Here is a 13,768-nt window from a genome sequence, read left to right on the forward strand (position 1 = left end):
ACCGATTCCTTGGTAAAGAGACAAAAAATTTTTTCAATCAAGTAATTTTTTTCCACTACACACACCTGAACATGTTCGCTGAGACTAGTTTAGATGTGACGTGTAACTATGCTATCAGTGTTGGATTTATTGAATTAGAGCCAAAAAACGTGAGTGAATATTTCAGCTCGCCCCAGATATGTAACATGTAACCTCGGTATCGAGCAAAATTCGTGTTCTCACGTTGCGAATACACTCATCATACGCAACTCGGACCCCAAATTTAACGTAGGATTTTGAAAAATAATGCCGAGCGTGTTAAATATTCGAAAATTATGTTTTCAAATACTACATTTATTGATGCGAATCACACGTCGTTTATGCAACCGCAGCTAGAATTTGCTGCCAGCGAAACTACGTCGAATATCTAAACATCGTATTTTCTGAGTGAAATTTTAAACTATATATGACACTGCTCCGATTAAAGCGAAAAAGACTTGAAAATATTCTAATCCCGGGCTTTCTACCTAATTCACGACAAGGAATTATATTAAAATGCTCCCCATCTTGTTCAAATTCACTAAGCAGTTAATACTTTTAAAGTTTCCCTTTTGGATTGTGAACTTTGGTGCGCGCCTTCCGCTACAGATGGCAGTACCGTGGTAACACATTTCCGTTCTACGTGACGTCCGTTACATTCACGAAATTACTCCTACCAAAGGCCGTGTACCGGGAACTTAAGTGGTACACATCTAAACTTTGTGATGAATGAAGTGGTTGTACGGCGCAGACGAAGGGTGCAGGTACGTGTGACGCTGATGCTGGATCTGTGGTGGTCCCGCAGACCAGGTGGTGGCGTGGCTGCTGCGGGACCAACTGTACTCCAAGTACGTCGAGTTCGCCGAGGACATCCTCGCCTCGTGCGACAAGGAGACCAAGATAGCCAACATTCCCGTCCGGGTGAGTACACGCCTCATGCTTCCTTTGCCGAGAAATATTTTCTAATACTAGAAGAAAGATAAGTTTTTCAGGATAATTCTGAGTTCTTCTTACGAAAATTAATGCATAAATGTAGGATTAATTAATGTTTCATTAAATAACAACTTTTTAAATCATGGAAAAGGTATTAGGATTTTCTTTAATTGGTCTTTATTTTGTTTTATTATGCTTTTTAATGTTCACAGTAAATACTGTAATTCAAGGAATGGTTTACAAAAACTTTTAACTATTGGAGGTACTGGGGAAAAACAAAGCAATGATGCCGGGGTAAGAATCCGTAACCAGTATTACTGCGAACAATTTTTTGTGGTGATACAGTTTTTTTATGTGAATGTTCAAATTTACAAATTTACAAACATAATGTAATTTTATACGAATATTTATGTTCCATTTACAACAAAAAAAATGCTGTGTGACCCTATCCTTTGCTACAAAAGAAATTCACTGAATAAACATGGTTAGTATAAAACAGAAAATTTAGTTTAATTTAAAGGAATAGAAACTGAAATACGTTTTATTTAATACAAAAAATATACAATAACATTAATATTTTTACTTTTAACTCGCTGATGTCCCCGTGCTTCGTCACGGCAGAAAACACCGGCACTGTTCATTACAGATGCCCCTCATCGTGGGTACGCTAGTGCCCGTGTATCGACCCAGGGGATGGGGTGGGGAATGCAATGGAAGTTGTCGTGGAGACGCAAACAGGTATCAACAATGCAAATGCCGGTTGCAATGAATATGAATATAATTTATACAATAGAATAACAAAATTTCATTAAGAAGTTTCGAAATTCTCCTTTGCAGTATGATTTTAGCGAAATCTCTTGTAGATATAACGTTCCTTATGTTTCGAAGGCCAAATGTGCCGAATTCCATTGAGATCGGAGTAATACTATACAATTGTATTTGAAACAAACAAAGAAACAAACAGAACTACTTTATATATCTTTACCTCGGATGCTTTAGACACTATGTCCACTTTAAGCAAAATGCACTTTTAGCCATAAACGTGATAATCGTTTGAAGTTCTTTCTATTGGCATACAACATTAAGATTTTCTTTATGTCAGAAATGCACATATTTTGAGTAGAATTAATTTGAGGATTTAAGTGAGGTACAATTTAACATTCTTTTAACTTCTCTCCTGAAAAATATTGTTTTCGTGTCTTATGCTTCGTAGGTACAGATATGTAGATTATATTGCAAAATTGTCTTTGTTAATGAAGACATCACACATTAAAATATTTTAGAAGACCAAAAAAGTGTTAATTTTCTGTGTGTATTATTTTAATTGCAGTCATTTCTCGTTACGTTACCGGGAAAGATATTGTAGCAGTCATTCACTTTTACACTTTGACGAAGTTGTTTTGGCAAAAACAGCCATAATTTAGAACCAAGAGAGTTTCAAGCCTAATTGTTAAACTATATTCACATATTAATGTTGTTTAAAAAATCTAACGGGAGTGAGGAAGTGTCACATGTGTTAACGGTTTTCTTTAAACATCATTTAAATACCAAGGAGAAAATAAAGAACAAATATTTGCTTCTGAAATTTTTTATTTGTGGACTATGGTTGTTTTGGCCAGGAGAGAGCTCTTCCCTTGCATCGCACGGGAATCCAAGCATTGCTGCTTGCGTGGTAGGTGAGAATTCTAGTTCTGAACTACCGACGCTACACTATAAAATAAATAATTTAGAAATTTAATAAGTATATATTATTTTTAAGTATCGAATTAATTTTAAATCTATACCTTTACTTCGGTGTACCTACTAGTCACGCATCTGTACTTTCTCTAAAAATATATAATCTTCCTTAAATTGTGTAAAAGCATTGAGTTTTCCACTGACAAAAGTCATGCGAGTTTTTCCACATCACGGCCGGGCGCCAAAAGAAATGTTTGCAACTGTCTGGCCGAAAGAAAATTCTCATCCGTATTGAACGTGCACGAAATAGCCTGAAGTAGGTATATTCTTGTCCGTACTTTTCCTCAGAAGTGAAAACACAAAGCATGTCCGAACTGGAAGAGAAGTATGCGAGGATAATAGTAAACGATACTGCTACACAGTAAACGATATGCATAATTCCAGGTAAAAAAGTGCCATTTTGAAAAGCGTTTTGAAAGTAATATTTAGACTCGTAAAATTATATGTACTTAAAAATATAATTGAATAATGAAATGGAATGAAAAAGGAGTTAATAAAAATGTTTCCAAACATTTAACATCAAAGATGTCATAACTTAAGAAAAAAAGGTGGAACAATATTTATATTTTTTTTTGTAATTTAATGTCAGTAATTTAAGTGTACGAAATTACTGATTTCAGTAAAACCTTCTTTTTTAAATGAAATTATTTATTGTAAATAAAATTGTGTATAACCTGTATGGTTGACAGTTTGTATAGGCCCGAATGTATATATGTCCTAACTGCTTTAATAGGCCACAATTGCAGGTAAACTATGCTGGGTAACAATTTCATGGCGGCGTAGGACTACTCTATTTCGGACACAACATAAGGACATTCCCGATACATACATTTTTTCTTCATGAAGTTATATTATACATGCTGTAATACGAGGGTAATTTTTTTTTCAACCTCCGATCGGCTGTAATAAAAAAACGGAAATGAATTGGGAAATTATTTTAATGTCAAAAGAAACGTACATCTTTACTCTATTTTTCCACATAATCACCATGCAGATTGAGGCATTTGTCGTACCGATGCACCAGCTTTCCAATACCCTCTGCATAAAATGATGCCTCCTGCCTATTAAGCCACGTTTAAACAGTGCCCTGCAGTGTGATTAAAGTTTCATTTCTCCATGGCATGCCCATTAATAGATACCCTGATCGCTCGTACACGAATCGACACGTCTCGTAGTGTTTACCCCCTTCCACCAACCATGTGGAGCGGCCAACTCACACCTCAGTTGAAGTTTGGTTATGGGAATGTCAACATGGCTGCAACGATAAACTGTACGGCGAAATGCGAGCTGCGTGGAGTCATCCGTTTCTTACAGGCAGAAAGGCACACTGCAGCAGAAATCCATCGTCGAATGAGCACTGTTAAAACGTGGCTGAATAAGCAGGAGGCATCATTTTATACAGAGGGTATTGGAAAGCTGGTGCATCGGTACGACTAATACCTCAATCTGCACGGTGATTATGTGGAAAAATAGAGTAAAGATGTACGTTTTTTTTTACATTAAAATAATTTCCCAATTCATTTCCGTTTTTTTATTACAGCCGATCGGAGGTTGAAAAAAAAAATAACCCTCGTATGTTAATTATAGGTAACATGTCTTTTTACGAGCAAGGAACACAGGCTCGGAAAGAACAGCCCTATTAATTAATTTCAGTTTTATACACTAGGAAGTATCTGCACTGTCAATTAAATTACATCAATTAAAATGTCTGTCCATAAATCAATCACACTTTCAAAGTCCAACTTTTGCTCTTCCCACTGGAGTTCGGCTCGACAGGGGCTCTCTCTACTGTTCTTATCTTACCACGTACCTCGGTACCAACACACTGCTTTGCACTGCTCACTCGTCCGCGCAGCTACATCGTCACCGATGCACCAACCTTCGCACACGAAGCCCGCTCGTCACCCGCTATCGCTCGCCAAGGCGTCACTCACACTCTTCACCCCACTCTAGCTTGCAGGTCGATCCCTCTTTTATACCTGCCGGTTCATATTTTCCTCATCCCGAGGAAAGCTCTCGTAGTCCTCCAAATTGTCACATTGTCAAAACTGTGAGGGCAAAGGCATCCTGGTTACTTCACTTCACGCAAATGTGGCTTTGGGAATGTGCCGAACTATTGGGAGGGACCTAGAGGCAACACTGCTTATTGGATTTTCTTGTAGCGATAGGGGAGGGACGGACACTACCGATCCGGGAATAGGTGGGGCTTACCCTGGACCACCCGCTTCCAGGTGCGCCAGGAAGACTGGCCTGTCTCGTCTCTAGCATCTTCGCAACAATATTGTACTACACCTGTTTCAAATTGACCTTCATAAAATTACTGTGCTATTTTTTATTAAATATTTAAAGAATTTAAATATTTATTAAAAAAATCCAGACATTAGTAAAAAAAATAAATATTATATAAAATTTTATGTAACAGTGTTAGAAAACTTTGATCCTACTGGACAAGTAGAAAGAATGGTTTGAAATAGAAGGAATTATAGCTGTCCATGCGTACAGATATGCTTATGTGATAGTATCATTTTCAGTGTTTTGTCAAGAAATATTCATATGCTTTCATCTCATTTGACTTTTTTTAATAAATATGATAAAAATTCAATCAACTTTATATTATTGTTTGCTTATGCTTAAAACTTAACCAACTCAGGTTTTTTTTTCCTGATACAAGTTTTTTATTCAAATGCCATCCCCATGATAATTATCTTGTAGTTCTTCATTCCTTTTTATTTAGTTCAACGAACCAGTCTATGGCGAAAGGAGACCTGAATTCATCGACTACACGGCGCCAGCTGTGCTCTCGGCGTAAGTACACCCCAGGGTTGTAGTATACTTGAATGGCTTGTAGATCGTCTTTCGTTGTTTTTTTTATTGTAAATGACCCATGCCTAGCTTTTATGTGGTTTTTCAAGGATCACGAAAGACACAAATTTGTTTTATTATTAAATAAGAAGGTGGAATTATAGACCATAATTTTATAGTTCATGTTGCCTAGGAATCATGTTCACACATAATGATGAGAAATTAGTACATAAGTACCTATGCAGGATGTGTAAATTTTTAATGACTTAAAACTTCGTAATAAATTGCACAGAAAAAACTTAAAATATCAAATACCTTATAAACTAAACCTTTTTCAAATATTAAATTTAAAAATATATATATTTTTTTTGTTTTTTAAATTGATTCCCAGAGTTTGCTCATGTTGTTCATATTTACTCTTTAAGACAGTTTTTATCAATAATTTGTAAGTGATTTTTTTTAGAATATTAGACGCTATTTTATAATAAAACCAGTTATAAAACGCCAAAAAATAGTCAATGTGTTGTATTGGAAGTAGTATATTTCCGATTAGTGATAAACTTTATTAATAAAAATGTTTAATAATTTTTTTGTAAAATAAATTTCAGCGTTTTAGTAACAAAACATTTTAAGTATGTTAATGAAAATAGTTTAAAGATAATTCGTAGTTTGCACATTTGTAGTTCCCAAATAGTAGTAAAGCTATTCAGTTTCTATCTGTATTTTTTCGCAGGATGATGTTCTTCTTTGGAGTGGCGTTGTCGGTATGGGGCATTGCTTACGAGAGAAAACAAGGCCTTTTGGACAGGAATATTGTAGCAGGTATTTGCATATTTGACACCTTCTTTACGTTAGCCTACTTATACATACTTACTTATAGGACCTTAAGAAACTTTATATATTAAAGAGTTGTTTTCTCTTTTATTAATCACAAGTTAAAATTTTGGCATAAATTTGGTAATACTAAAATACATTTTAAAATTGAATGTAACAAACTTTAATCATATTTTAACAAAATAATTTTTAAGGTTCCGAAGAAGCTGTCACACGAAGGAATAATTCATGTCAGTCATGCAGGACACTGGTTTTTAAAACAAATTTTTGTGTTTTGCACTTTTAGCTGGAAATATAAACTATATGCTGTAAAAAATTCTAAAATCAATGTCTAAAGTGCAAAACAAATATAATGTTGTAATATCGCAGCTATAATTCGTATTTTATTTCATATGTAAGTAATAAATATTTTAAAATTTTATTTTATAATTTCTCGAATATTTATTGGATATTGTCTCCTTATAACAACCCCTTGATTTTCATTTTAAAAATAATTATCGCCTTTTGAAAATATATTGCATTCAAAACAATATAACCAATTTTAGAATCACGTTTTGCAAGAAAATATAATCCGGTCTGAAGAAAATAGACTTTAAAACATTTCCACCTTATATTTACATATACACTGGTTAGTCTACAAACTCTCCAGGTATCTACGTAAATGTATGATTTTCAAAACATTTACGTGAACTGAGTAATTTTTCATTGGATTTGAATATAAATTTTACAAGAGTGATAAGTATTATTAACCAAAACTTCGATGTCCCACGCATTAAAACATTATTCTTTCGACGAGAGTGTTTGCCTTCTTCACAACAGAACACGTAACTCGGCAGTGGGAATCAGCGTAGTTCCTATGAAGAATAAGTCATTTTAAAACCATGAAAAAAAAATATTTGTGGAGCATTCTTCGTTTAAAAGTCCGAAGCAGGACAGACATAAAAACAGTGAAAAAGGAAGTGAAATGAGAAAACATATTGAAAACCTTTTAAAAACATTATAAAAAAACAATATAAATTAAAATTCTAGCCCCTGAAGTCCATATTTTCTTGCTAAACAAATCAATAACTAAAAGTTACAAAACAATATCTTACAAGTACGCCAGTACTACCATTCATACAAATGGTTAAAATGAATGAATGAATGAATTGATGATTAACATATCTTCGACAACAATGTCATTAGAGACGACGAGGAATGAAGATGACGTGGACGAAGCAGTGACGGAAAGCAAGGGCGGAAGGAAAACGGGAATTCCTAGAGAAAACCCACCTTGCTAACTGCCGTTTCGGCCGCGTTCCTTGGAGATACTGTCGGGAATCGAACCCGCATCGCCCCGGTGACAGGCAATGGATCTGAACAACCAAACAACTGTAGTCCATAAAAGTTGTTCGAGTAGCGACAACGTTCACTTGTAACGCGCGATAGCAGACTAGCAACGACCTAAAAGTGACTTCTTTTAACGTGGCTTGCATTGGGGGAAAATTATATAAAACCATTTCATTGACACGCGCTGTTTTTAAGACCTAACCACGAACATGTTAATGTATTTTTTAAAGACAATTATTGATGTTTTTCTTTGCTTACAAGTGTAAACTAGCAATTGCGTGTGTCTATGAAGTTGTTTTAAATTTACCTGAATGTAGTTATAAATAATTTTTTTTTCGATTGTGTGGTTATATATAATCTAAAGAAATTTCTAAGGATGTTACAAGAAATATTCGTTGCGTATTGTATTACGTTGCAATCTTTGTCACCAGATGTGTGTTATTTGCCTTTTTTAAAAGGGCAAACCAATATTCATAATTAATATTTTGCCTCACTTACTGCATTGTGGTAATCAATGAGTAGTTATTTATGTGCATTGCATACAAAATTGACTCTATTACAAGTGGAGTCTTAATTTTACTTACAGTTAGCTTTAAGTTGAGCATTAAAAATGAAGTGGAAAACGTTGGTAGGAATTATAGTCTAAAGTTCTTCCAAGAATGGAGGTGAACAATTGGTTTATTTCAAATAAATTTTCAAACATTTAATTTTGAACACTAACGTTACAACAAAATTTTATGTTGTGTCTTGCTCTACATAAAGGAGTGGCTGACAGCTTAGTTGTTGGTCTTGGGGGTGATAGACATAGAGAAATATTTTTGTGATTTGGCCTGAACATCCCAAAAATATTCTGGCTACTGATAGTTTATTTTGAATGGAACTTAAAACTTAGGATAATCAAAGCGAGATTCTCTAAGCGTTTCACAAAATTTTATGAGTCTGCTTTCCAGTTAAATTAACAGCAAAACAGTTTGTGTTCACACAAGGATTATATGATGGTTATGTTATTAAACGTTATGCCTTGAAATAGAGTGTCTCTGGCCACTCAGTGCTTGTTGGTGGGGCCGTTAAAAACCGGGAATATTTATCTGAGTTTCCCTGAGAATCATACAAAATTTGGGGAATATTTTTTCTCATGACATTAATATTTAAGTAGTTTTTGCAGCCTTAAAAATTAGAAGGGCATGATGTTTTCAAGTACCTTAATAAGAGAGTTTCCGGTAGTTCAGAAGTTGGTGTAGAAGTCGATAAAGATATTAATAATTTCGTTGACATAAGCCTTAGCATCCAAAAAGTTCAGGAATTTTAGCATTTGATGATGCTGACAGCCAATGTCCAATGTGAACTTATTTGAGCTTGCGAAAGAAATTGGGAAGTTTTTTTCAGGTGCCTTCGCTATTGAAAAAGTGTGTGTGCATCCAAGGACTATGAGACAGCTATGGAATGGAGTGTCTTGGTCTGAAGGAGAGAGTCTCTGGCTACTTAGTGGTTAGTGGTTGGGGAAATGAAGATAAGGAATATTTGGTTTAATAAAATTAACGCTCCGAAAAAATTCGGAGAATTAGTTTTTCGGTAAATTTGCTAGTCGAACAGTTAGTACATTCTCGAGTATTAAGAAAAATTATTTGCTTGGAGTGGGTTGTTATGAGAGGTTAATGTCTGGAAGCTCAGTGGTTGTTTGTGCGGGTGACCAATCAGTAGAAAATTACCGTGAGTTTGTTGGAGTGTTCGAAAATTCGACAAATTTTATTTTCAGGTTCTTTGCTAGTCGAGCAGTATGTGTTTACCTAAATATTCGGTGTTTATATTATAGAGTGTCTTGTTCTGAAAAAGGGAGTGTCAGGCTGTTCAGGGTTTGATGGTGGGGGAGATAAAGATAAGCGAAACTACGGTAGTTTGCTTAAGTATCATCGTCCTCATAGTGGTTTAGCTTCTATTATTTTGTTATTTTGGCAATTATATCATATAAATTTATTATTTTAGTATTGATTTTTGTTCATTGTTTATAAAGGTCTTATCAATATCATAAAAGGGTATTTATTGATTTTAATTACTTACAAGCCAATTTGTTTTATAAACAACATAGCATGAACCAAGAACAAGTAAACGTGTAGTATTTTGTTTTGAATTACGTGTCCGTAACTGCCTTATTTCAGTTAATTACAGGATAATTTGTTTTTATATAAACAAGCATGAACCAAAAAAGGTAATCGTGTGGTATATAGTTTAAATCAAGTGTTCGTGCCTACCTTTATTATTATAAATGTCTTCTTTATTTTTCAGATATAATTTATAAATAAATTTGTTCTCTAAATATTCCAAAATCCTGAGTATTTTAGTATTTTGAATAAACAAAGTTTTTCTTAATTTATTAATGAATCCCAAAAGCCAAAGGGTTTTACCAATAAAGCTACACATAAACGTTTTATCTAAATATGTGTACCAAAAATTTTAATTCTTTTAATGAATGCAAATATTAAAAATAATTCAGTCTTTAAATGTCTAAAAACCGTTAAATTAACATTTATTAAATATAGAAAACTTTCTGAAACAACCATACATCACATTAATGATAAATAATTTCGAAATAATGGAAACCAAATAATTTAGCATACTTCGTTCAGATGAGTTTGTACCGGAACCAACTGTAGCTTTGGTCTGGAAGTAACTTGTGCTGTCAAGGTCTCATCCGAGGCCGCGATACCATAGGGAGAAAGGTACGCCAAGTGGGCGCCTTGAACAAACCTTTCCTGGTGTGTGTGGAGGTGAACCTGTTTTCCTCTTACCGTGGCTCATGATCGCGTCAGGCGAATTTTAGAAGAGAAGGGAGATCGCTTATTCACAATATGAGGTCAAGGGGAGGAGATTACCAGTTTTTTAATCTTCGTATGATTAGGAAATTGAATTTTACGAATGATCTCTCATCAGATGCATTTTAACAGAAAAGTTACTCTAGGCTGTCACTGACACAGCGACTAGAATGGGAATTGTTGGTTAAAATAATTTTTTAGGATCTTTTACACTTTTGTAGGTATACATTTTGTTAATCAAGTTTAAGCTTGAGTCTCAAAACTGAAATTAATGCACAAAAAAAATATTTTATTCAAGTTATACTTATAGGGGTGGTGTTGGGAGTAAAATTTAGACTTTCGGTCGTTCGACTGCATGCGCGAACGGAAGTAGGTACATACTTGCGAACGGAAATAGTTGCAAACGTAATTCATGATTCGCGGTAGCCATCTTGTTAAAATTGTAGCACTATCTGTTTTTCAATACACAAACCTGCAAATTCTTATAATATTACATAATGTATCAAATGAGAGGACAAATAGTGATCATATAGGTGACAATAAAAGCAGTTATATGTTTACAAACACAATTTAAAGCCAGCGAGATTTTGTGAGAGCTTGATTTAACGAAATATCATGTGTGTTCTAATATTTTGTTTATATCATGTAATATTGTTTCACTATTGTTAACTTATCAAACCATTCACATCAATTTACAGAACTTTAGGGAGCTGACCTATCATAAACATACAATCATTCAAAACGTTTAGGAGTATTATAAATAAAGCTGACAGTAGTGTAAAAAAGGGGTTCCGGGGCTGGGTTCTGGCTGTGGTGCCTGGGTGCCGACCACCATCTTGGATTGTGACGTCACGGTGGCCATTTTGGACACAAAAATGACTTAAAATTCTTCCAAACTTCCGGATTTCGACGGAATATTTTCCATTTTGAGGTAAAATTTCTAGTTGTAGTCCTTAAAAATGTCATCGGCTTCGAAATTCCTAAAAATGGTTTAAAATCCTTAACCACTAGGCGCTCTAAGCCGCAACTTGACAATTAGGATGGCATGGCAGCTGTCTTGGATTATGACGTCACCGTTTCAATTTTTCGTTACGCCCGAAATCTTGAAAATCTGTAATTTTTACGCTAGAAAATCGGGAAAAAAATTTTGAAGTCATAAAAAATTATTAATAAAATTGTAATAAAATGTATTTAAAAACACCATTCCACATATAGTTACGATCGCCATCTGGATTCTAGAAAGATAGCATATTTCGTTACGACCGCCATCTTGGAGAGTATGACATAGTCGTTGCGCGTTTCGTTACGGACACCATCTTGTATTCTAGATCGTTGCAATTTCCGTTACGGCCACCATTTTTATAATCTATATTTTTTATCAGATTTAAATGGGAAAAAATTTAAAACTTGTAAAAAATTTATTTCATCAAATTTAAAAAAAAATATATTATTTAAAAAACGCACGTCATGGAACTCGGTAGTCCTCAGTTAGAACCCAGTGAGGGCAAAAAAAAAATGGCGACAGATCCTTCCTTTATGGAAGCAGCCGGTAGACTGACCTCCCACCACTTATGCTAAAGTATATATATATATATATCGCCAGCTAATATGACATCATGTCCGCCATCTTGTTTTCGTCTGCTGGCGTGCACTGCCGCCATGTTTAATTTTTACCTGCTTGAGTGCAGTAGTCATTTATTATTACTGTGGCACCGCAATCTTGAAATTGGATGCCATCTTGAAAATGTGTAATTATTTAGCTATAAATTCGGGAATAATTCCAAACATTATAAAACAATGACTAATTAATTTACTGATTGATTCGTTCAGTCCCTGTCCTCGGTAATATAATTCATACATGCAAAAAAATTAAATTTAAGCAAAAAATAATATTTTTTATAAAATATGGTTGTACATACTACAAGAGGCTTATGTTCCTCATGAAAAAGCCTTCAGCTCCAGCAGCAGCGTTATGATCACCATTTTTGTAATTTGTATTTTTTGACCTATTAATTCGGGAAAAATTTCAAAGTCATCATAAAACCACTTTAAAAAGATTGATTATGAACGATATATTTCCTCCGTTATATCTTTGGTCAATGAAAAAAAAAATAGTAATTTAATTAAAATATTACAAAAGTTACAGGTTCGAGAAATGAAACACCACAAATTCTTTTACAAAATAATTTTTTTTTACATAAATTCTACACTACAACAAGAACAAAACAAAACACATCACTAGCATTTCTCGATTTCTACAATATTCTTAGAAGGCGAAGCAAGTCCTTTGTATGCTGTGACATGTGTTTTCGAGTCAGTTGTACATAACAGTTGATTAACCAGAAATGTCTATTCAGTAGCCAGGCACGTAATAGGTGGCCAGGCACGTCCAGTAGCTGTCATACCGCACCCAGTCGGAGACCAGACGCATCCAGTAGGTAGTCAAACACATCCAGTCAGTAGCCAAAATATATTTTTCGTCGATACTCGGTGAATATTGTAGTCAGTTCATGTTGAAAACCATGCACATAGACCAAGCTTCTCCGAATCAAGAGGTAATATACAATGATATGAGACCTGCATTTTAATAAAGTCATGTTCATTGTTACGCCAATATACTACTCGTCTCCGAGCCATAAGGCCAATCATGTCCTTAGTACAGACTTATCGATTCTCATTCGTTGTCAGAAAGGAAGCACATATGGACAAAAATTCGATCAGATGTGATACGATCTCGTCAATATTCGATAGGCTCCCAAGTACCATTTGCTCCAATGTGCAGTTGACACGCAATGTACACGTAATGTACACGCAATACATGCAATGGACACACAATGTATACGCAATGTACACGGAATGGTCACGTGATTTACACGCAATGTACACGCAACGACCATGCAATGTACACACCGGACACGTAATGAACACGCAGTGTACACACTGAACACGTAATGATCATGCAATGTACACACAGAAAAACGTAATGTATTACACAGGTCAAGCATTTAACTAAAAGAATGAACATTTGAACGCAAATTCGCGTAAAAGGAAGCGCCTTTCCAAGTTTATTCAACTCAGTAGGATGCGATCGTCACTTTTACGATAGGATATAATTCCTCCAACAGTCATTTGGCTCAAACGGTCTTAGGCTACAACAGTCATTTGGGTCCAACGGTCTTTGGCTCCAACAGTCATTAGTGTCCAACGCTCATTGGCTCCAAGAGTCATTGACTTCAACAGTCAATGGCGCCAAAAGTATTTGGCTCCAAATAGTCTTAGGCCTAGTTGCTACTTGGCTACAATAC

The 13,768-nt window shown here is 34.8% G+C and overlaps 1 protein-coding gene across 1 annotated transcript in view; it reads left to right on the top strand.

The window, feature by feature from the left end:
* Window positions 1–13,768, top strand: part of LOC134527621 (ABC transporter G family member 20-like) — a 138,759-nt gene that overhangs the window by 106,514 nt on the left and 18,477 nt on the right. The window contains exons 11-13 of the mRNA XM_063360467.1: window positions 824–939; window positions 5,423–5,493; window positions 6,224–6,312. Coding sequence (XP_063216537.1) covers window positions 824–939; window positions 5,423–5,493; window positions 6,224–6,312 — 276 coding nt within the window. The remainder of the gene's footprint in view (window positions 1–823; window positions 940–5,422; window positions 5,494–6,223; window positions 6,313–13,768) is intronic.

Source organism: Bacillus rossius, chromosome 1, assembly GCF_032445375.1.
Source record: "Bacillus rossius redtenbacheri isolate Brsri chromosome 1, Brsri_v3, whole genome shotgun sequence".
Classification (NCBI taxonomy): Eukaryota; Metazoa; Arthropoda; class Insecta; order Phasmatodea; family Bacillidae; genus Bacillus; species Bacillus rossius.